Raw genomic sequence first — 24925 nt, 5'->3', positions numbered from 1 at the left:
ATATGTCTTATTGTTTCTTATTTTTCCTGTCTTTGCATTTTCCTTTTTCCGTTTCTTTTCATATTTTTTTCCCTAAGTCGGTGCTCCTCTTTTATCTATCTATTGGTAAACTCTTCAGAAAATGATTCCAAAAAATAAAAAACAAAAACAAAAATGAAAACCAGTCTTCAGCCTTCTCCATATCACCCAGCCAACCGGGGTCAGCAACATCTCCTCTTTTGATATTTAATTTTGCACCGAGGTTCCTGTCGGATAAGGGGCATATGAAAAGGACTTGGGAAAACGCCCTGATTTTTTTTTTTAACTTCCCCCAGGTAAAAGTTGAATCTGCAAGGTAAATATATCTGAAGGTAAGATGATGATTCGGGGACAATTAAGCAGAAATAAAATCCACCCGTCCTCTCTTCTCTTTCCATTTCTTTAAACGGAAGAGAGATGCTTTGTAAAAAGGTAATTTAGTTTTGAGAGGGCGGGAATGGCTGAAAGAAAGCAATGGACTATAAAGGTCACAACATGTTGTAAGCTGTAGAGAGACAGAAGTCACTCAAGGTTTACTAATCACCTTTAATGCTCCTTCCTTTTCAATCTCGGTTTAAATGTCAGCCTCCTTGGCTCTCACCTGGCTGTTTATAACTGCCTAGTTTCGCAGGTTTGGATGATGCTGCCTGGAAACCACATTCATTGCGGCTCTTTTCTGTCTTGTCTTTCATTTTCTTCTCTTGGTTTTCGCTGCCTTTCAAGGCAAAGATTAGGTGTCTTTCTGCTTTTGGGCAGAATCGAGAGGGTTGGAAAGCAGGAAAACTGTTGCTGCTTAGAAGGGGTTCCATAGATATCCGTATAGTATGCAACAATGGACAGTAAATACAAATGTTTAGAATGTGGTTTTGCTGTTTTTTTTTTTTTGGTTACAGTTTATACCGCTTTGTATTGTAAAACAATTGGGGAACAAAGAAGAGGGAGGTCAGAAATTCAAAATTTGCCTATATTATTTTTAGGGGTGTTTATCACACAGCCACCTTTTTTTTTTCCCTTCTTCCTTTTAATGTTTCCAAATAATAATGTGGTGGAGATGCTGGAATTCATATCAAAAGATGTATATTTTCTTGTTTTAAATAATAAAACAATGTAATATAAGGGAAGGAGGGAGGGAAGGAAGGGAGGGAGGGAAGAAGGAAGAAAGAGAAAGGAAGGAAAGAAAAAGAAAGAAAGGAGGGAGGAAAGAAGGAAGGAAGGAACAGAGACAGGGAGAGAGGAAGGAAGGGAGAAAGGAGAAGAGGGAGGAAGGGAGAAAGGAAGTTTTTAAATCACCCTTTCCTTCCCACTTGCCAATCTTATGCCTCATATTGACCTTGGTAATTATAATAATTAAAGCAAAACCCAGCTCCAGATGTATGTCTAAATGCAGAGCAACCTGCTGCCCAGTCCCGGCTGGCATTCTGATACTCACATCCAATTAAACATCCTGTATGACCTTTCTTGCAGGTGGATTCATTATTTACTACGGGGGTAATTTATTTCACACATTTTACACGTTCTCGTCAACCAGTAAAGCTTCCAGAGCAAATGGAGGGGGACAGGGACGATACAAAAGATGGCTTGTTTATAACCTAAAGAACACTGGCATAAAAGGAAGAAGTCGCCTTGCAAAGGGAAGAAGAAAAACCAACCGACTCAGCTCTCCGTTCTCAAATTTCTCTTTTCAAGACCTGTCGGAAAGAATGTCAAATCAAAAGGCTGCCTTAGCATAGCAGAAACAACATCCTATTTCTCGCCTCTTTTACCTGCTGCTCAGTTGGGAAAAAAGGAGAAAGGATGAAAAAAAATTAACTAAATTCAAAAGAGAAGGCTTAGGAAATTGACAGGCAGTCAATGGACAGCTGCCTGGGGCATACTGTATACCAGGAGAGCCATGTCAGATCATTTCAAGTTCAATTGATTAATTGAACAATTGTTTCCCATTCTTGGAACCGTATTCCTAACACTTCGCTGGCCTTTCCAAGCCAAATTTACTCTGCTGGTTCAAATCCAGCTTGTGACCAATTACAATTTTAAGATCTTAAGAGGTAAGACAGTTAGCCTCAGTCCTGTAGCCACATTTTATTTTATTTTTTAACTTTCTCTGTGAAAAACGTCAAACGAGTTTCTGTTAAATTCCATCCTGTGCTTTTTAGCGCCCTGTTTGGAAATTTCTATTGAATAATCCTGGATTTTGTGAGCTGCAAATTTGATAAGCATTCATCCCTCATGCTAGCAACAATTCATCTTTTTACTTAAAACTCTTTTACGTTGGTCAAATGTTTCTCCCGTGTTTTCTCTTAACTTTAAAAAAATATTGTCCATGGCAAAATAGCTACAGGCTGTGTCCATTGAGCCCAGAAGGTGGATCTGGTTCTGTTAATCAGAGTGTTTTTTTTAAAATCAAGATAGATTCAATTTTGCAAAAGACCTCATCAATCTTTAGCTGACAAATTTATTGAAACTCTTAATGGTATTTGATTAGAGAGAAAGAGACACCAAACATTATACATAACCTACACTTAATATTTAGCTTTACAGGTTATGAGATATAGATATATATATATAGATATTGTTTTGTCATACTTAAATCATCTGTCTGCTCTCGTCTGCTGTGAAAACACACAATGTAAAGGGACGATCATTTTTTTATTTAAAAAAAAAAAACAGTGTCACCAGGCTGTTTTTGAACATACAAAAATTGAGCCTAAATTTTAAAGATTTTTTTTTTTAATAAAAGATGTGGACAGACTGTTCCAGGTGTGAAAGCTTTTGGCAACTGGAAAGCAAAGACACAAACTTGGACATACACTGATCGAATGAATGAATTTTCCTGAACTGCATCGCATCCCTTTTTCCACAGGAGTAAATAAATTCAAACCTTGAGAAATTGCAGCTGGTTTTTAATCCTCTGTCTCTTGGTGGCATCCCAGAAAACAATCAAACAAAGAAAAAAGATATATAGGCTTACGACCACAACTGAAGCCAACATTTCTGTTGCTAAGTGAGACGTTTTATGACCTTTCTTGCCACCGTTGTTAAGTGAATCTGGCTTCCCCATTTGCTTTGCTGGTCAGGTCGCAAAAGGGGATGATGTGAACTCCAGGACACTGCAACCGTCATAAATTCGAGTCAGTATCAAACATCTGAATTTGGACCATTTGACCACGGGGAGAGTACAATGGTTGTAAGTGTGAGAAACGGTCAAAAGTCACTTTTTTCAGTGTCGTTGTAACTTCACTCACTAAACAAATGGTTGCCCGTCAAGAACTGTCTATACTGCAGCAATTGTTGTGAATGAAAACGAGAGATCCATTAAAAAAAAACCACACATTTTAGCAAATGTTTGGGCACCAGCTTTAAACACCTGTCGGTTTTGAATGCGCAGATAGACATCGAACCTGCAAACGGTAAGCATTTCCTTAAAAAGGGAATGGTGTTTTTCTTTTCTTTCCCTGGTTGTGTCTATGTGCTGGTTGTCTCTGCAGCATTGCAGGTTCCGTGGGGTGTGATGAATGTGTGGAAATGCGCGTTATTGTCAGTGAGCCCTTTAACCAGGTCTGTTTGAGAAGGCAGTCGATAAAGGTGGATACACAGCACCTCACCTCTGCCAGCTGCTGTTTTTATGTCATCTGCCTAAGGACAAAAACAGCTACTTTCTGATCAGGGGACACACAAAGGGAGTGGAATTGGGAATTGGTAAAGAAAAATAATTTTTAAAAGGCATCCATTACACATACCCATTTCCCACATCAGAAATTGTTTAAAAAACAAACAAACAAACCCAACAGATCCAAAATGACATTCAGTCTGTGTAGCTAAAAGCAGCTCATTTACAACGCCATAGAAAATAGCCTACAAATTAATTACAGTGACTTTTTATGTATATATATATATATCTATACATATATATACAGATAAAAAATAAAGCAGACTCGATGCTTCTTGGCTTTTGAAAATCTAAATACACAGTTGAGGCTGTTTTACTCTGTTGGGGAGGAGGAAAGGAAAGGAAAGGAAGATGCTGGACAAAGCAAAGCTAAATGCAGCATCCTGAACATAAAGAAAGAGGAGGATGGAAAAAAAAAAAAGCATATTACAGAGAGAGATTAAAGCTTCATTTGCTGGGTGGAAGTCAATATTAGGGGCGGGAAGGGAAAGATGAAGGAAAAGAGGAAGGGAAGGGAGGAAGAAAAGAAAGAAGAGAGTAATGAAGAAAAGGGAAGAGAAAAGGAAGGAAGGAAGGAAGGAAGGAAGGAAGGAAGGAAGGAAGGAAGGAAGGAAGGAAGGAAGGAAGGAAGGAAGGAAGGAAAAGGGCAGAAAGAGGAAGGAAAGAAAAAGAAAGGGAGGAAAGAGAAGAGGAAAAGGGAAGGAAGAAAGAAGAAGAGGGACAGAGACAGAAAAAAGAGAGGAAAGGGAAGAGGAAGAGGAATGAAAGGGGGAAGGAGGGAGTGAGGAGGGGAGGAAGAGGCTGAGGGTGAGGAAGGAAACCAAGAAAGGAATCCATCTCATCTCTTCTTTAGGGAATGAGAAGAAGTCACCCAATACACACGTGTTTTCTTGATCTACTCACGTAGGACGAAAGAAAACTAAGGCTATTTTGGTTTCTCTTCTTTCCTCCTCGAGTGGCAGGTTTCCTTGGGTTTTATAAAAAAATAATCTTCTCTTGGGTTCAGACCCCGCCACGACAAATGCACAGAGAACAGACTAAGGGACCTCTGGCCTCTCCTTCCTGATGCTCATATAGGCTTCACCAAACCTGGAAGGCCAAGTTTCTTCAGGTCCAGCCATCTTTGGGGAAGAAGCTGAAGCTGTGGCCCCCCGTCAGTCATCTCCTCCTCCACTCCTCCCAAGAGACATCCTTGGGTAGGGACTTCTGTGGTTCCCCCCCCCACTTGTCTCTCCTGGCTCATTCCAGGTGGACGTCCAGCTTCTCAAGGCGTTCTCCAGTCCAGTGTCAAAACTGTGCGTGGTCAACTTCATCTAGCCAAGAAGCCGGGCTGGCTGGGAAATCTGGATAGCCTCCGTGCTTCCCGAAGAGAGGTCTGAATTGGGCCCATTCCCACTCAAAACCCTCATGGGTTGAGGCACCGATTGTCCGCCTTGGCCTACGATGCCCAAGCCGTGGTCTGGGTAAACCAAGCCGGACATTAAGGAAGGGTGGCCAGACATAGCTTGTAAGGACCCTGGTGAGGGGGGTATCCCGTAAGGGCTGTTGGACCGGAGATCGTGGAACTGGTCCTGAGTTGGGAGGCCACCGTGTTCCAAGGAGAAGTTTCCACTGCTCCCAGGTGGTTTCGCCAGGACGGGGGAGTTTTCCCCGAGGCTGCTGCTGTAAATCCCATTGGGATGGTTGATGTCCGATATGGAAGGTTCATCTGGAAGAAGGAAACGGGAAAGTGGGAGAGCGAGAAGGGACATATCCCTCAACCCTATTCTTGTTGGGAAAGAACATCCAACTTCTCCCTTGAAGAACATCTATGGAGCTTCTCAGTCATCCAGGACATGGTCGTCTCAAAGATGCTTCTTCAAAAGGCCACTGGGCTTCGTTGCTTTGGAAAAGCATCTTTGGGACTTCTTTGAAGAACCATCTCCCCTGGACTTCGTGCTCTCCGCCTGCTGGAAGGGAAGGATAGGACTCAAAAAAGGTCAGAAAATGGGCACAGCTCTATGCGACGACTCATTTAACGGCCACATGGCTTAGTGAGCAAAATTATCTGGTTCATAAGTTGAGGAGAACCTGAATTTAATTGCATTCAAAGGGGTTTAACGGTCAACGGTCAGGAGTGTCTGTGAAAGGCAGGAGAGGAAAAAATAGATCAAAATAGTGACCACAACTGTGCAATCAAAGCTCCGCCCTTTTTTAATGTGCTTTGGCATTAAAATAAAGTGTGTGTGTGGGGGGGGAACCATGGATTGTGGGAGCCCATGCCATCTTGTGACCTTTTTTTGACCACCTTCCTTCCCTTGGGGTGGCCAGGAAGTGGCAGCTCCTTCCTTCAGGCCTTCTGGAGCATAGATTTGCATGCACGCTGTTGCGATTATTCCGCGTACCTGTGAAAGAAACCTCGGCATCACTGTCTGGCCCTCCTTCCTGGATGCTGTCCTTGTCCGATTTGGAGTTCCCCCTGGACCGCTTCATGTTTCTGAAATATTGGCCCCACCTCTGCCTTCCGGCATCCTTCTTCAGGCGTTTCTCTTTGGCCCTTCTGTTCTGGAACCACACCTGGAGGGTGGAAAGAAGGTTTATGCATTCCTCTTATTTATACACAGGTAATGTGGGTTCTCTGGCAGCCAGTGCAGACGGCAGAGGAATCGGACAGTGGAGAAGAAAGGGGATCAGTCAGGGAGTCTGGGGAGGACTAGGACGAGGGTCCTGCGTCCAATGCAGAGATGGGGCCAGGACTATCTGGGAGTGGGGATGCTGCCTCTGGAGCCTCCGGAGTCTGGCAGCAGCGAGGCAGAGGACCCAGGGGAGCCTGTTCCCAGTGCGCGTATGTGCAGAGCTGCTAGAAGGCGAGAGCAGCTGAGACAAAAGGGGCGACTCGGGAGTAAGGCTGGGAGGTGGTTGCCCCTCCCATAAGGGATAAAGGGCGTGGCACAAAAGTAACAAAGTCACCAAAGTAGAGAAATTCCCTTTAATGCCTCCAGCTTGGCCCACAATGTCCAGTTATCCTCAGCAGGAGATCAAACGCTTCCAAAAACAGTCTACAAAGGGAAGAAATGCAGTCCAAACCCAAAATACAGATAAAGTAGAAAAAAACCAACACAAACCACGCTGAAGTAATTAACACGACAGACCAGGATAGTAACTTGCAGACTTCCAAAAGATAACGAGGCGCACAAAGTTGGGAGGATGCCAAAAACTCAGATAAGCCTCCACAAAGATAATGCATGCTTTGCTTCCAGCAACTTTGCCATGCGCAGTTTGCCCTTTTAAACAGTCTTCCCAGCTGCAGCCCATGAAAGGGGATCAGGGCCATTTCCTCCCCCGTAAACCACATTGCTCCCTTATCCATTCCTCCCTGTGTGCCCTAGGATGAAGTGGGGGTGGGCCTGGGTTTTTCCTCTGAATGCTCAGCCAGACTGTGCCCTTTCCCAGTTCCCTCCACAGCCACCAGAGCCACACTCCCACTCCCTGTTCCACCTCTCCCTCAGAATCAGATTCCAACTGGGGCATGACAGAATCAATTGCCAAATGTCATGTGGCCATGGGAAGGTTGCAATGGCTCTAAAGTGTGGGGAAAGGTGTGGCTTCAAGCCCCTTAGAACAAGGTGGATGTTCTCTAAGGAAACCCTTGTCCTCTCACCTCCTTCCCCTTTTTCTCTGGGTGAAACAGTCACATGACGCAAGATATATGCAAGCATAAATTTGTTTTCACGGTGAAAGACGTGTTTCTGAATGCAAGCAGAATTTGGAAACTGAGAAAAAGGGGGCAGTGAAGGGAGAATACGTGGTCTGGGTGCCTGGGGCATTTTGCAGATCAATTCAGCCAGCGACAATAAATGTTCTTTCCGCTATGAAAAATGCAAGACCACAAGAAGAGGGATCTGGCCGAGGGCCATGAAGCATTTTTTTTTTTTGCATCCCACAGTGTTTTAATGCTAGGATTTGTAATACAGATCGTCCTCAACTTACAACAGTTCATGACGTTACAAGAGCACTGAAAAAAGTGACTTTATGATTATGACTCGTATTTCTTTCAAAAGGGGATGCGAATGTGCCAAAAAGGTAAATAAAACAATATTTTAGAGATTTCTTTCTACTGCTGGGGAAAAGGCCCTGGGTGTGCGGATCAGGGTCAGAAGCCGGATTCCAACCTCCGTCCCTCAGCTGGATCAACCGGATTGTTTTGCCGCTCACCTCCGACACTATCACCCACCTGGACGACTCTCATATCCAGGCCTGTTTCGGAAGACAGCTGCTCCCTGACATGCCGCGCTGGCTTGGGCGAGTTGTTGTAGGCGTTTTTCAAGGTTTCCAGTTGTTTGGCGGTGATGGTGGTGCGAGGTCGCTTCGCCGTGGACTCGGCCTCTAAAAAGGTTCCCAAGAGTGGAAGTGTCAAAACCCCCAAGAGAGGCCCTTCCAAAGAAGACTCTGCAGGTGCCACCACACACCCCCCTTAGGAATCCGAGGCTTCTGAAATGGTTGCAAATGGATGAGGAACGGAATGGAATGGAATGGAATGGAATGGAATGGAATAGAATAGAATAGAATAGAATAGAATAGAATAGAATAGAATAGAATAGAATAGAATAGAATAGAATAGAACAGAATAAGGAAAGAATAGAATAGAATAGAATAGAACAGAATAGAATAGAATAGAATAGAATAGAATAGAATAGAATAGAATAGAATAGAATAGAACAGAATAAGGAAAGAATAGAATAGAATAGAACAGAATAAGGAATAGAATAGAATAGAACAGAACAGAACAGAACAGAACAGAACAGAATAGAATAGAATAGAATAGAATAGAATAGAATAGAATAGAATAGAACAGAATAAGGAAAGAATAGAATAGAATAGAACAGAATAGAATAGAATAGAATAGAATAGAATAGAATAGAATAGAATAGAATAGAATAGAATAGAATAGAATGAACAGAATAAGGAAAGAATAGAATAGAACAGAATAGAATAGAATAAGGAAAGAATGGAATGGAATGGAATGGAATGGAATGGAATGGAATGGAATAGAATAGAATAGAATAGAATAGGAATAGAACAGAATAAGGAAAGAATAGAATAGAACAGAATAGAATAGAATAAGGAAAGAATGGAATGGAATGGAATGGAATAGAATAGAATAGAATAGAATAGAATAGAATAGAATATAGGAATTTGGATGGAATGGAATGGAATGGAATGGAATGGAATAGAATAGAATAGAATAGAATAGAATATAGGAATTTGGATGGAATGGAATGGAATGGAATGGAATGGAATGGAATGGAATAGAATAGAATAGAATAGAATAGAATAGAATAGAATAGAATAGAATAGAATAGAATAGAATAGAATAGAATATAGGAATTTGGATGAAATGGAATGGAATGGAATGGAATGGAATGGAATGGAATGGAATAGAATAGAATAGAATAGAATAGAATAGAATAGAATAGAATAGAATATAGGAATTTGGATGGAATGGAATGGAATAGAATAGAATAGAATAGAATAGAATAGAATAGAATAGAGGAATTAGATTAGGATAGGATAGGATAGGATAGGATAGAATTCTTTATTGGCCAAGTGTGATTGGACACACAAGGAATTTGTCTTGGTGCAAATGCTCTCAGTGTACATAAAAGAAAAGATACCTTCATCAAGAGTCAAGAATCATAAGGCACAACACTTAATACTTATAGGGTACAATAAGCAATCAAATCCTACTAGGAAACAGTCAATATAAATCGTAAGGATACAAGCGGCAAAGTTACAGTCATACAATCACAAGTGGGAGGGAATGGGTGATAGGAGTGATGAGGAGATTAACAGTAATAGTAGTGCAGACTTTGTAAATAGTTGGACAGTGTTGAGGGAATTATTTGTTTAGCAGAGTGATGGCGTTCAGGGAAAAAAACTGTCCTTGTGTCTAGTTGTTCTGGTGAAATGATAAAGAACAAGGATTATACACCGATCGTCCTTGACTTATGACCCCAATTGTCATCATATGATTGGACCCAAACAGAAGACCACTTTTACTGCAGTTATTAAGTGAATCATTCTTGACATTAAGCAAATCACACCGTCACTTTTTTCAAAGCGGCTGCACCTTCCTTAAAAGAACGCTTGTATATCGAGGCCTGCCAATAAAAGAGGACTCCAGATGCGGTGGAGAGCCAGGCAGGATGAGAGCCAGTTTGGCCTAGTGGTTAAGGCAGCAGGCTAGGAAGCAGGAGCTCCCGAGTTCAAGCCCCACCTTAGTCATAAAATGGTGACGTTGGGCCAATCGCCAGGAGACAATGAGTTCAAGCCCCGCCTTAGTCATAAAATGGTGACTTTTGGGCCAATCGCCAGGAGACAATGAGTTCTAGTCCCGCCTTAGGCATGACTTAGGTGACTTTTGGCCAGTCCCTTTCTCTTAACTCAACCCACCTCACAGGGTTGTTGTTGTTGCAAGAATAGGAGGTGTTTGGGGCTATGTTCACCTCCTTGAGTTAAACGTAATAAAGGTGGGATACAAACAAACAATTCTGCCCATCGTGGTTGTGGTTGCTGAGCTGCAGCAACCTCTCCATGCGTGGGAATCCATCTGCGGCGACTTCCTGATTTTGAGAGGTGTGGGACCCGCCTTCACCCACTCATTTGGAGGCCAAGGGGGAGAAAGTCGTGGGCTGGGCCCCGAACGCAAACTCACCCCTCTGCTTGGCGGTCTCGTAGTCGGCCTTGCAGACCAGCCGGCTGTCCTCCATGAGGTAGAATTCATCCCCGGTGGCCAGCTGCCTTTTGCAGACGATGCAGGAGAAGCAGTGGAGGTGGTAGACGAAGTCCTGGGCCCTTCGCACCACCTGGGTGGGTGGGATGCCTTGCTGGCAGGCTGCGCATTTTGTCCCAAACCGCCTGTGGATGAAAACCGGGAGAAGTTTACTGTTTGGTTTGACGAGAAGGAGGCGAAAATTCAGGACCTTTGGAGCTGCTTCCGCATTAAAGGTGGAGGAACTACCATCATCACATCATCCCAGGGGCCATCTTGACATCCTGGAGGCTCACCTGGTCTACCTGTGAGGTAGCCCAGATGAGGGCTGGGTACCTGTGAGGTAGCCCAGATGAGAAGGCCAACCTGGAGCACTGGCTCCACCTTCATTTCATTGCAAGGTTGCCTTCACAGAATCTTGCGGAGGCGGAACGTATTTCCCTCCTCCTGAAAGGTAGGGAGTCCAGGTGAGGGGAAGGGGCGAAGGCAGGAGGAGACGGGCCAGGCCTTTGTCCACTCACTTAAAGAAGTCCTCCTTGCAGTAGACGCTCTCTCCGCGGCTGAAGCACTTCTCCGCCAGCTGCACCTGGCAGTCGTGGCATCGGAGGCATTTGCTGTGCCAGTGGCGGTCCAGCACCTTCAGGATAAAGCGGTCCACGATGTGTTGGTTGCAGCCTGCACACAGAGGGATGTCTGTGGGAAAGAGAGAGAGAGAGAGAGAGAGAGAGGGGAGGGAGGGGGGAGGAGGGAGGGAGGGAGGGAGAGAGAGAGAGAGGACATCCATCAGCTCCTTCCTTCCTTCCTTCCTTCCTTCCTTCCTTCCTTCCTTCCTTCCTTCCTTCCTTCCTTCCTTCCTTCCTTCCTTCCTTCCTTCATCAATCACTCCCTGGTATCTATCCTTCTCTGCCCCTTTCCCTTCTTTCTCCTCTCCCTCCCTCCATCCTCTTTTCTCCTTCCCTCCCTCCTTACCCTCCCTTCCTGCCATCCTTCCTTCTCTGTTTCATCCTCCCTTCCTCGTCTGAAGGGGAGATTTTCCTCCACGGGAGAAGGCGTTTTTCAAGGAGAATTAAACACTCAATCAAATCCTACACGCAGGGGGCATCTTGCAAACTCTTGCTCAGCCAGTGTCTATTTTGTTATTAAAACCCGTGTGTGATTTCTTGTGGTTGTCCGAAAGTGTAATATTTATAGAGCTGTTTTCAAATGAAGAATTATTTATATGTCATTTATGCAGGGACGCAGAGACGGCGCGATCCCAACCCTCGCGGCTTGCTGGCGCTGCTCCAAAGGGCGCGGGGGGAACCGGACGGGGGGGGGAGACAGACATTCAAAACTTGGCGAGACGAAAAAAGGGAAAGAAACTGGGCCAGGTTTACTTTGCGGCATAAACGGCGTTTTGGGTCCTTTCAAACCACCTACCCTCCTATCCCCAGTTCCCAGCGTTGCTCTTTCTTTCTTTCTTTCTTTCTTTCTTTCTTTTCTTTCTTTCTTTCTTTCTTTCTTTCTTTCTTTCTTTCTTTCTTTCTTTCTATCTATCTATCTATCTATCTATCTATCTATCTATCTATCTATCTATCTATCTATCTCTTAATGAATTTATAATATTTATTGGCCGCCCATCTTGCCCTAGGATAACTCTGGGCGGCTTACGATCATAAAGGATAAAACTTGCATAAAACTGAAATAGTAAATAATACAAAGCCATTTAAAGATGGTGCGAGTGGAAGCAGGATTTATTTTATAAATAAACAAATGCTTAACCATTCACCGGGGAAATTAAATCTACTGAGTGGTCCAGTCCCCCCACCGCCCACCGCCCACCGCCCCCGCCCCCATTTTAGAGCTGCGGAGGGAATTTCGCGTTTCTGTTTCACTGAATGTGAAAAAATAATAATTGCTCTTTGGGCAGCGGGGCGCCTGGGCGCTCGCTGGACCCTCCTTGGAACCGCCTGGTCTCTCCGCACGCCCCACATCTCCAGAAACTTCCAAAAAAACCAAAATCCACCTTCAGCCACATCCCACCCACTTTGCTTCCGCGGGTGGGAAGCGTAGTCGCCGCCTCCGCTTGCCCGAAACCGGGGCTGGAAGTGAGGCGGAAAAAGAAGGCAAAGCGGAAAAATTCGAGGGTCGGAAAAAGTGAGGCGGGGAAGGAAGGAGGGTGCCCCCAAGTCCCGAGCCCCACCCTCCTCCCTGCCCCCGTTCATGGTGCGGAGGGGAGGTTTCCACCAGGAGCACTGGATGCCCCCCGCCCCAAGGAAATGGGGATGCATTGAAGGGGCCTCTCAAGCCGCGGGACAGATTGAACGCCAAAGCGCGCGGGGCATTCTGAGCGATGGGAGAAGGTTTGGGAAACGCTGGCTTAAGAGGAAGATAGACTGCACCTATCTGAAGCTGCTTGAATATGCCCCGACTAGATGGCCTTAAGGATTTGCGTTCCAGCTTTGGAGGTTTTGTCCAGCTCAAGGGACCTTTTAATACACCCAGACTGTTTCTGCCCTTCGAGGGAGAGGTTAGAGTCTTCAGACGTTCTTGTGGCAATTTCCTCTGTCCGTATTTACTCAGCGGTGCTTTTGCCCAACGGTTTGCATAATAATAATAATAATAATAATAAATAAATAAATAATAATAATAATAATAATAATAATAATAATAATAATAATAATAATAATAATAATAATAATAATAATAATAATGATTATTATTATTATTATTATTATTTATTCTGGAGGTGGATTTAATTTGAGGAAAGAATCTGAAACGGATGAATCTGGAAGAGGACTAAGAAACATTTTTTTTCCCTCCCTATTTATTTATTCAAGTTCCTCTATGATCCAAATGATTTTAAAACAGGGACGCCAAATAAACATTAAACAGGTTTACTTTGTGAGAAAAATAGGCGAGTCTTCGCTGAACGGCATTAATCTGTTATAAAGAATATACAACAGTTTCAGTTTCTTGGCCATCGCTAACATCTTGCCTTTTTTGACCCAACCTTGGGAAACCCCCACTAGCTTAGCTTAGCGCCTTTCCCAGGGAAAGTTTTTTTTTTTTAAAGGCGTGAGAACAGTTGGTTCTGGAGAATTGCATTGTCTTCGTTATTTTTCCTCTTTGATGGATTCTTCTTTTTAAAGCCAGCCTTTTGCCTTTTATATGATATAATAAAATAAAATAAAAATACAAACGGGTTAGATAAACCCGAGGGAGGCTGGGAGACAGAGGGAAAGGGAGAGAGAGAGAAAAATAGCTGGATAAATAGGCGATGGACGGACGGACGGATATAAAGTTGAATAGGTATAAAATATAGGTTGATTGGTAGATAGGCGGTGGATAGGTAGATAGATGAGATAAAATAGATATAGATAGATCAATAGAAAAATAGCTGAACAAATAGAAAGATGGATGGATGGATAGATAGAAAAGAGAGAGAGGAATCCCGTTTCTTCTTTATAGATGACCCGCTATAACCCAAATTGTTCCAGATCTTTGATCTGCTTTTCTAGGCCAACCAGACATTGCAAAGTTCCATTTAAAGCTGATATTCGAGGGCCCATGAGACTCAAATTGCTAACATCGAAATAATTCTAAAGAAACGCATCTGTAGCACAGCTGAGATGAGAATGAGGCAAGAAGTCCCAAAGAAGAAGCGCCTGTCCCAAACTTTTCTAATTTTATTCCCGCTTTCCCTGCCAAGCTGGGTCCAGCCCTGCGGGTTCAAACTCCTGCGCCTTCCAGGGGGCTGCGTGGACTTTCTCCCTCAAAATCGGCCCAGATCTTGCAAGCCCCTAACTTTGGGTGGGTCCCATAATGTTTTATTCGCATCAAATAAATGTTGTAGAAAAACAAAAGGAGATCCAAGAAAATTAAAAGTCTCATCTAGGGACCAGGTCAAAACGAAAAACAAACACCGATCTGCTGTTTTTTCCCTCCCAGAGAATAAATAGATCCGGGTTTTCGGCTGGAGCCAAATGCCTGTTCTTTGGTGGTAGTAATTGTGATTATTGTATCATCAATATCATCATGAAGCCCCTCGAGGCAAGCAACCCCCATACTTACGCTACTTTTTTTGTTAATTAAATTACCAATGTCCCCCGCAAATTATTCAATTGCTGATTCAGAATCTTTGGAGAGAGGGGAGGCCAGCAATATCTGGCATTGCTACCACGATTTCTTGCCGGGTAAATATCACAACAAGAAAATCAGTCTTGTAAATCTCCTTTTTAATAGTGGCATTTATTATTTCAAGGAATATCTGACTTCAGTTTGAATGAACGTGTAGAATAATAATAACTATAACTATTATTTATAATTATCTATTAAACTATTTGTAATTATTATTAACACTAATTATAACTATTACTAATGGTACTAGGAGCCCTTGGAACAATACCCAAAGGGCAGTCTGGTCACATGGACATTTTGAACTTATTAAACCAGAATATTCTGACTTTGCAAAACAAAAAACAAAACAAAAAACACCTTACTCAGAATCTCAGAACTCAGCCGTTACCTTAACAGGTTCTTGGTTAGGGCTCGAACTGTTAAGCTTTTACGAATCTCAGACTGAATCGAATTGAAGATTAAAATTTAAATAATAATAAATAATGCAATGCCAGCAAGGAATTCATCCTTTTTGTTTTAGTGAAGGGTAAATGTGTAAACTAGCTAAAACTGTCCCTTAAGAAAGAAAGAAAGAAAGAAGGAAGGAAGGAAAGAAGGAAAGAAGGAAAGAAGGAAAGAAGGAAAGAAGGAAGGAAGGAAAGAAAGAAAGAAAGAAAGAAAGAAAGAAAGAAAGAAAGAAAGAAAGAAAGAAAGAAAGAAAGAAAGAAAGAAAGAAAGTTTCGCGCCTAATCACCGACCTCAACTTTGAACCCTGGTAGATTAATCAACGTGAAGCCTGGCCAGAGGCAAATTAATCAACCTGAAGCCTTCGCTGATGAGTCGGTCGAAGGCGAAGGGAACCAACGCTTAATCGGTTGAACCGAGAGGTCGGGGCTGCGTCCCCCAGGCCTGCCTCGCCCCGCTTTGGGCTGGGGGTCTGTCAGAGGTGGGCGGTCATCCCACCCGGCCGGACGCTCGTGTGTGTGGGTGTGCGGGGGGAGCCCTGAGGAAAGGGAACGCAGCGCTCCTCAACGGAAGGCCGTCCTACCTCCTGGTCTGGCCTCTGCCCCTGAGCGCAGGTCAGAGGATCCCGACCAAGAAAAGAGGTCGCGCCCTGAGCGATCCAAAGCTTCTGGCCGTCCTGCGCCGTGGCTCCTCCGCCCTGGTCTGATCTTGCTCTCCAGCTCCTCTTCCTCCTGCCCCGCCTGCCTTTGGGGCGCAGCCAGACTGTTCGCAGAGGCTCCGCGGGAGCCCTTGGGGAGCTCGGCCGGCCGGGTAACGAGATTCTCAGCCCTCCCACCAGCTCGTGGCCGGGGCAAGAGCCCATCTCAAGTTCCTCCGGGTGGAACACTGGGAAGTGGGAGGCATTTAATGTCCATTTTATGCACTTCCCACCCGCTTGCGCGCTTTTTCCGCGGCGCCGGGCCTGGCTCGAGTCGGGCCGCGAGAGAGACTCTCCCGTTTTATATAGGTTCTTTATTTGTTGACCACTTGAAGTAGCCTTGATGTTGGGAGTGTCTCTACAAGCCAAGGTGGCGAGGGTGATGGTGGCAGGCGGGAGGGGAGAACTTCAAAGGAGGAACGGCCCAGCTGGATGCAAAGGAGGCGCCCGCCTCTGCTCCGAGGATAAATTCGGTCAGGGTAGATCCTCCGCCCTAGAGCGCCACTTACCACCCACGGGAACGGCGGGGAAAGTCGGAACGGGGTCCCCCCTTCCCCCAAACGGCGGTTCCTCCCAAGTCCGGGCAAGGAGTCCGAGGTTGCGAGGAGGGAGGTGGGAAAAGAAAGAGGGAAGCGTGCGGCGGACGCGGGGTTCAAGGGCGTTTTAAGCCTCTGGGGTCTCCTCTGAAGGACTGGAGGAAGACGGAGGAAGGGAAGGGGAAAGATGGAGAAAGGGATCGAATCAAGACTTCTTCCCCGAGACTAGACCGTTCCACCTTCACCCTCTTGTTCCCCCGCAAGACAGAGAAAAGTTCTGCTCCAAATTGCCACCGCCCAAAAGAAGAGAAGAAGGAGGAGGCCCAGTTTTGGGCGGCCGGGATCCTTCTAAAGTCGGAGCCGAGACCTTCTACCTTCGAAACCTTTCGCCTTCTTCCAAGCTCCGCGTCTCCCGCAGCGGCGATCAGGCTTCAAAAAAGGGGTGGGGGGCTTTCCCCAGCATCTCACCCCGTCCCTGCCCGCCAAGGAGGCCGAGAAAGCCAGCCCGCGGAGCCTCTCCGGTTTGCAACCGCGGCTGGTGCGGCTCTCAAGAGATAAAAAACGGGTGTCCCGCCCCACCACGCCAGGCGCAACCTCTGTACTTGGGGATCGAGAGACTCGCGGGACTGGGGACTCGGGTTGGAAAAGGGTCCGAGACAGACCGAAGGGAGAGAATGTCTGTGGCGGTTCTCCGCCCTCCAGGTCATGGTTGTCCCCCAAGGTGCTTTTTCAAGGAGGCAACTGGGCTTCCTTTGTTTTTCCTCTGAAGACGTTTCGCTTCTCATCTAAGGAGCTTCTTCAGCTCTGAAGCTGAATTAAACTCCTTTGTAGGGCGTTCATCGGGAGGGCCAGCTAAAACAGGCGCCTTATGCTTTCTCCGCCTTTACAAATGATAATAAATCAATAATAAACAGTATCGCAATGATAGGATTTTCGCTCTTGGGGGTGGGGGTGGGGGGGACAGGGCGACAAAGCGATTCTCTGTCCCTAGAGTTAATCCCCTACTTTTGGTTATTTCAGGGTTTGTGTGTTACATCAGGGCAATGAAGTCGACGACCTTCACTTTTTAAAAAATGGACTCGTTTGAATGGCTAGAGAGCAGCAGAACTGAGGAGGGGACATTTCGGCGGCAGTTTTCATTTTGTGCAGCTTTTAAGAAATGGTCAACTCGTTTTTCTTGCTCTGCCATTAAATTTAATTTGTGTGTGCGCGCGCGTGTTGTGTCCTACTGAAGAATTTTCCATATCCAAATAATAGTTCCAAATCATGTCAATTACAATGGAAGAAAGTTCCATTATTATTTCCAGGCTAAGAAGAAAAACAAAAAGAGCGAGGAATTATTATTATTTCCAGCTCCTTCCCTGCCCCCCCCGTCCGTCTAGGAAAAGGAAAGGAGGATGAGGAAAGATGAAAAGGGAAAAAGAGAAGGAAAGAGCAAACACAAGGACGACTCGTTGATTAACTGATTGCCAAAAGTCGAAGCAATACGTAGGAAATCGAACTGAGGCTGAAGAAAAAACAAGGGAAGACAAGATGGACGAAAGAAGGAAAGGAGAGAGAGAGAAAGTGATGGAAAAGCCAAACAGAGGAAGGAAAACGGGGCTTAGAAAAGGCCTCCAGCTGGGCGCAAAAGATCCCAGCTGGGGCTGGCCATGAGGAGACCCCCTTTTGGGAAGGGGTGGGGGTAGGGCAGAGGGAAGGCAAGCACCCCCCGACCTTCCTTAACCCCTTGTGCCAGGAGAAAGTCCTGGGGGGTGGGGGGGGGCAGGCATCCCTGTTCTTCCCTTCCTTTTCCTTCCTTCTTTTCCAGGATGTTCTGGTTCTCAGCAGCGGCGACCAAGTTCTCCCTAAGAGAAAACGCCTCCCCCTACCCAATTTTGTGGGTGGGGGGATCACGGCTCCCCACCCACCCAGGAAAAAGTTACTCGGCTGCTGCCTGGCTCCTGAAGAGACCCGCTCCGCCCACTAACGAGGCTCCCTCAACTCCCACCTGCTCTCCTGGGTGGGGGGGACTGGGGACGCGCTGCATCCCTGACCGCGCGGAGCTGATCTGCCATTATCTAATCCACCCTTCGGAATCCTCTCCCTGCCCCCCTCCCCCCACCGTCCACCACCCCAAAATAAAAGAAGACGCCAGAGGGGGGGGAGGGGGGGGGCGAATTTTCTACAGGGCTCCTGAACTGCTTCTCCCCGGGTAGGTCGAGAGGTTTAGACGGGTGGGGTGAGGGGAGTCTACCCAGCCCCAATTCCAACCGTCCCCTTCTGATTCCCTCCCTCCCCCCAGCTCCTGGCTGCAGACCCCTCGCTCATTTTGGGGTGTCCTGTCCTGAACTGGAGGCTGGGTGCGAAGAACCCCGCTGCCCCCAAACTGGATTTTTGCTTGGAAGTGGGCGAAGGTGACGGGCCTCAGGAGCGGGGGGGGGGGGCAGGAAGAGGGGGTTCAGGGCCAGAATACCTGGACGGGATGACTGAGAACCATTGGGCCTTTCCTCTCCTCTCGAGCTCCCCCCCTTTACCTGTCCGGCCCTCCTGGTTCCGCGCCAACAGAGCCAACAGCGTCTCGGTGCTACTGGGGGCTCCCGGCCAGAACCCCCCGCCGCCGCCGCCGCAACTCCTTCCCCGCGTCCATCTTGCTCGCCTCCCGTTCTTGGGAAACTCAACCAGCCGGGCACTGAAGATGCAGAGGGAGGGGGTTGGACGACGCGGGGGGAGGGGGCGGAGGAAAACCTCCGCAGAAACCTCCCCTTTAAAGACACCGCGAGCGTCTCCCCGGTTCCTGGGCAGCGGCCGCTCCGTCAGCACCACGGACAGAGGCCGGTCGGGGGAAGCCGGTCGAGTCCAACCCAAGGGGGGGGGGCGCGGGGTGGAGTCACTCGTTTCCCCTCCCCTCCCCGGGGACGACATTAGACAGGGGTGGGGGCAGCAGCGGGGGATGGAGGCCTTCCAGAGGGACTCCTTGCCACTTGGAAGAAGAGCGAGCCCTTTTGGACCCACGCAAAACCACAGCTCTCCGTGGGTTAATCCGGAGCTAAAAACGGAGCAGCTTCTCCGCTGGCAGCAGCCCAGGCCGATCGACTATAAGAGCAACAGGAGGCGGTGGGGGGAAATGGGTGGGGGGAATGAATAACCCCTTCGGCTTGTAGTCTTCCTCACAGGATGGGCCAAGAGGACAATGAGGACAATAAGAGAGAGGAAACCTAGCCTGGAAGGAGCCAGTGAGGCCATCCAGCCCACCCAGTTCTAGATTCCTGGACACCTTTGCTTCATCAGATAGTGGCCAGAAGAGGAGGCCACGGAAGCCCGAAGAGGAGATCTTTAGGGCAACATAGTTTGACTTTGATCCAAGTGAACCTTTGCTGAAATAACTCAGGGCTACCCGCGTGTTTGGGCCGACTTCTGAATAGGAGCCAACGGATTTTGAGGGAAGCTTTGGCGAGTCATTCAGACAGAGGGAGCCGCGTTTAAAGGTGCCCCCCCCCTCGCTCGCCTCCACGGTATCTCACTCAGAAGAACGAAATAAAACCAAATTTCTGCTTTTGGAGGATTCAAAGAAGCGACTTCTTCGAAAGTCCGAAAGGGGGGGGGGGGCTTTTGCCTGATTAAATTTGTCCCCAGAAGCCGTTTTTCTGCTGAGGTTCTGGAGATATGCAAATTTATTCTGATTTAATTTTCTAATAGGGAAAGGGGAAATGACTTCATCAAGCTAAAACGTTCCTGAATGCCTTGACCGACACAATATGAATGGCCTGTGCCTGCTGGGGACCTTTTTTTTTCTAAAAGGGTTCCAATTTTTTTGAGGGGAAATGGGGGAGGGGAGAGAAATCAACAGCACCCCTTCCAGCCACTCGGAATCTGATTGGGGGAGGGGGCTCCATTTGACGAACAAGGACCGGACCCCGGACCCTTAAAGGAATTATCGGTAAATATTCTGCAAGAGGCGGAAAAGTCGTTCTTTCTAAATTAAAATATATTCTTCGCTTCTCCAACCTTGGCTCTTGAGAACCTGCAGGGGCGATTTATCTCCCTCTTTCTTAATCAAATGAAAGGAAGTTCCGGGGCCCACTAAAGCTTCTCTCTGAACTAATTTGATAATCTTCAAAGTGCAATAAACCTCGTTTACTACTAATCCTTTCTCTCCTCGCTCCCTCCCGTTTTTCCCTTTCCCTTTCCTTCCTGTCTTCCTCCCCTCCCTTCCTCCATGCCTTCCTTCTTCTTTTCCTTCTCTCCCTCCCTTCCTCCGTCCTCCCCTTTCCTTCCTCTCCTTCCCTTTGCTCCCTCCCCTTCTCTTTCTTTTCTCCTTTCCTTTTCCCTTCTTCCCTTCCTTTGTCTTCCTCCCTTCTCTCCCTTTGTCTTCCCTTCCTTCCTTCTCTTCTCTCCTTTCTCTCTTCTTCTTCCTCCTCCCTCCCTCCCTCTCTTCCTTCCCTTCCTCTCCGTTCCCCCTCCCTCCCTTTTTCTACTAATGCAAAAGGGAGCACGAAAAAAGTCACCAAGACTTTCTAACCTACAAACTGGTTATTTGGAAGCCAGTCAAAAAGGCCTTCTGGGAGTCGATTCTTGATGTTAAGGGGCAAGAATCCTTTTCCCAAGAGAATCCAAAACTTCGAAACGTTTTGTTGTTAGATATTGTGCGGTGGAAAATGCGACATTTATCGCATCTGCCATCTAAGAAGCGGGAGCATCGACGGGACGAGAGGGGGCTTCCCATAACAGGGATTGTAAATTCCCCAAATCTTAAGGAACGTGGTTTAGCGTTCCCTGGGACATCTTCCTTTCAAGGCAGGTTCGTCCCTGCTTAACCGTGTTAAAATCAAACCGTTTCCCCAATTTCTTTTCCTTTATTTCCCCCCACCCCCCAAAAGTCCTGGACGCATTTTTCAGAAAACGAAAAAGCCATCTCCGCGGCTGCCACCCGTTCCCACGTTGGGTTTTCCACGGGGCTCCGCCCGAGCCGTCCCAGGTGGTAAACGTTCCCCCTTGGCTTCCGACAGGTAAGCGGAACGCCGCGATCGGGTTACTTGGAAGCCGGCAGCTCCTGGAAACTGCCGGGTCGCCATGGCGAGCCCAAAAGGTCAGGGACATCCGCGGTGCCAGGCTGCCGAAGAGAGGCTGACACCACCCCCCAACTCCCCCAGCCGCCCTCCACCCTTTGCCAGAGTCTGCGGGGGGGGGGGATCCAGAGCCCATAGTTTCCAGCGAGAAAGAAGCAGCAGATTCTTCAGCCTTTCGGAATCGCTTCTTCAGCCCCGCCAAGCCGGAGTTCTTAGAACAAGCCAACTGTTTATTCCCGGATTTCAGAAATCCGCCTTTCTACCCCCTCGGGCGCTCAAGGGAGCGACCAGAGAAGAAGCCGGTGGGGCCAAGCGGCCCTCCCGAAGCGGACCAAGCCCAGCAGGAGAGATGCGGCTCACTTGCGGCTTCTCCAGCTGCACGCCGGGCAACAGATGCCCTCGAGGGGGCATCTTTGCTCTTATTCCAGCCTCTCCTGAGCCCGGAGGGGCCAGAAGCAGCTCGGCCGGCTCTGAAAAGACCCCCAAACGAGTAGGGGATTTCTGGGTCCCGAGCTGACCTTCAGGGGGGCTTAGGGGCCTGGACCGAGGCTGATCTGCTGCCCTGGAGGGTCTCCAACGGAGTGAAAGTGGAGCCGCGGTGGGAGGGCGCTTTCCGTGGTCGGAAGAGCCGCCACACTGGGAGGTCCCTGGGCTAGAAAGAGACGCGCCTGGCAGCTGTTCAGCCCCGCCAAGCCAGGCGCGTCCTAACGACTTCGGGTGAGCCGGGGTGGGAGCAGCCTTGCCTCTCCTCAACGGAGGCCTGGCCGGTTTTTTTTCTCTCCTCTCTTTCGTCCCCGCTATCCCCCAAATAACGTGGCCCCCTCGCCTCCCGGGTTTAGCTTTCCCACTGGGTGAAGTAGGAAATTGAGGAGGAAGATGTCCTATTAGGCACAGGGTATGTCTGTGAGTTGAACCCGGATTCTTTGAATGGATCCCTTCCTCCAGGAAAGACTTGCGTCAAGAGAAAGAAAAGAAAAGAAAAGAAAAGAAAGAAAGAAAGAAAGAAAGAAAGAAAGAAAGAAAGAAAGAAAGAAAGAAAGAAAGAAAGAAAGAAAGAAAGAAAGGAAAGAAAGATAGAGGAAGGAAAGAAGGAAGGAGGAGGAAGGAAGGAAGGAAGGGAAGGAAAGAAGGAAGGAAGGAAGGACGGAGGGAGGGAAGGAAGGGAGGAAAGAAAGGAAGGAGGGAAGGAAGGAAGGAAGGAGGAAGGAAGGAAGGAAGGAAGGAAGGAAGGAAGGAAGGAAGGAAGGAAGGAAGGAGGGAGGGAGGGAGGGAGGAAGGAAGGGAAGGGAAGAAAAGAAGGAATGAAGAAAGGGAAGGAAGGAAGGAAGGAAGGAAGGAAGGAAGGAAGGAAGGAAGGAAAGGAAAGAAGGAAGGAGGGAGGGAAGGAAGGAAGGGGAAGGAAGGAAAGAAGGAAGGAAGGAAGGGAAGGAAGGAAGGAAAAAGGAAGGAAGGGAAGGAAGGAAGGAAGGAGGAAGGGAAGGAAGGAAGGAAGGGAAGGAAAGAAGGAAGGAAGGGAAGGGAAGAAGGAAGGAGGGAGGGAAGGGAAGGAAAGGGAAGGAAGGAAGGAAGGAAGGAAGGAAGGAAGGAAGGAAGGAAGGAAGGAAGGAAGGAAGGAAGGAAGGAAGGAAGGAAGGAAAGCTAAGAATAATAAAAACGACCAGGAGGTGAAAGATGAGAGGAAAACCCCACAGTTTGTCTCCAAAAATTTACAGCGAGGCGCCTCCTTGGAGAAGAAGGAAAGCCCGAGAGGGCAAGAGTGAGAGCCACCGTTCGTTAACCTGCGGCGCAAATGAAGGAGAATTGAGGGGGAGGGGCGCAAACGAGAACAACCGTCCGATTCAAGAGCGCTCAGCAAAAGTTTGAGGGACCTTCCTAATTTAGGAAAGACTCCCCGCCGCCGTCCTCGGGGTTTTCTTCTCCCCTTTTGGCTGGAGGCGGCCGGAGCGCAGGACAAGTGACTGTCTGCCCTGAGAGAGGAAAGTCTCCCCCGCGGTCCAACCGGGGACAGGTCCCCTTGGTGGCTCCCATAGGAGCCTCTCCTCTCCCCGCAGCCCCTCGGCGGAGGCCCGCGGGCGGAGAGAGCCCCGTTGGGGCTGACTTACCTGGGTTCCTGCCGAAGGCGCAGGGCTCAGCGGGGGCAGCTTTCTCCCCGCGGGCGCGCTCCAGCAGCATGGCGCTGAGCTGCCCGGGGTCGGAGGAAGAGAGAGCTCGGCCGGACGACGGAACAGAAGACCACCCTCCCCCGCCCCACCCCAGCCTTGGCCCTTGGCTGGCAGCTCCGGGAGCCTCCAACCGGAATGCAAGAGAGCAGGTCGGGTGGCTGGCGAGGGGTTGGAGGGGGAGTGGCCGCGGGGGACGCGGTGGGTGGAGGGACAAGGCGGCGAGGGAGTCCCCCCCCTACCAACTGCCCGGCGTCACTTCAACCGCCCCCCCTCTCCGTCGCTCCTCCTGTTGCCCCGCCCGGCTCAGGGAACAAAACTAAGGCGGACGGGGCAACGCGTAGCAGAGGGGAGCTGTCCGCGGTGCTGAAGAGACATCCCGTTATTCAGTCCCGCAAGCAGCAAAGACTTTGGATTGGTTACAACTCCTGAAGCCAACAAGCAAGCCCTCAATTTTAACTTTGCCCGGGTTCTTAACCCTGTTAGGCAGACACAGAGAATAAATGAGTTGGAAGGGACCTTGGAGGTCTTCTAGGCCAACCCCATGCAAGCAGGAAATTCTACACCATTCTGAACGAATGGTTGTCCAAGTCTCTTTTCGAAAGCCTCCAGTGAAGCCACATCTGGAGGAATAGAGATGTACATAGGCAGACAAGCCACACATGGTGTCTGCATTTAACAAGGGTTGCTATGTACAGATAGTCCTTGACTTACGACCACAGTGGAGCCCAAAATTTCTGTTGACATTTGTTAAGTGAGTTTTGCCCCATTTTACGACCTTTCTTCCCACAGTTGAATCATTGCAGTTGACAAATTAATAACCCAGTTGTTAAAATGAATCTAGCTTTCCCATTGCCTTTATCAAAAAGTTGCCAAAGATGGTCGCAGCAATGGTCATAAATATGAACCAATCGCCAAGCACCTGAATTTTAATCACGGGATCATGGGGATGCTGGAAAGGTCGTAAGTGAGAAAAACGGCCCTAAGTCAAATTTTTCAGTGCCACTGCAACTTTGAACGGTCATTAAATGAACTGTTGCAAGTCCAGGACTACCTGTGCTTATTTACTGCATTAATTTATATGGCAATTTTAATTTTAATTTACATGGTACGTTTATTTCCTTCCCCTCCCTTGACAGTGTCAAGGGGGCTGAATTGGTTCTCATTACTAGAGTTAAGTAGATGCCCCGTTGTTTTTTTTCCACAAATACCCCAGCCCGCCTCTTGCTGCACCACTAAAGGCAAAGCATTTCCGAAATGACAAGGAAATCCGCCGAAAAGAGGCAGGAGCTGGGATTTGGAACGTTTTATTGGCAAATCTTAAAAATGAATCTTAAAAAAAGGAGAAAACTGGAGGAGGAGGAGGAGAAGGAGAAGAGAAGGCACAAAGATGGAAGGGACTGAGGGATGAATTTAATATTGTAGAAGTCTGCAGATGCTCAGATTCCTAACCTGTTGCTTGCTTGCTCCAACTTGAGGAACGAAG

General features: G+C 47.6%; 1 protein-coding gene across 1 annotated transcript; it reads right to left on the bottom strand.

Moving 5' to 3' along the window:
- Positions 1-1017: 1017 nt before the first annotated feature.
- On the bottom strand, positions 1018-23463 carry LHX3 (LIM homeobox 3). The gene is given in 7 exon segments (XM_087944353.1): positions 1018-5043; positions 5046-5393; positions 6070-6241; positions 7899-8050; positions 10380-10582; positions 10958-11129; positions 23383-23463. Coding segments are annotated over 7 exon segments (1188 nt in total). The 5' UTR covers positions 23453-23463; the 3' UTR covers positions 1018-4972.
- Between the last annotated feature and the right edge of the window lie 1462 nt (positions 23464-24925).

Source organism: Notechis scutatus, chromosome 15 (assembly GCF_049901735.1).
Source record: "Notechis scutatus isolate UNSWTSFEM ecotype Mainland chromosome 15, rNotScu1.2, whole genome shotgun sequence".
NCBI lineage: Eukaryota > Metazoa > Chordata > Lepidosauria > Squamata > Elapidae > Notechis > Notechis scutatus.
The sequence above is the reverse complement of the archived record's forward strand: the minus strand, read 5'-3'. Positions and strand labels throughout refer to the sequence as shown.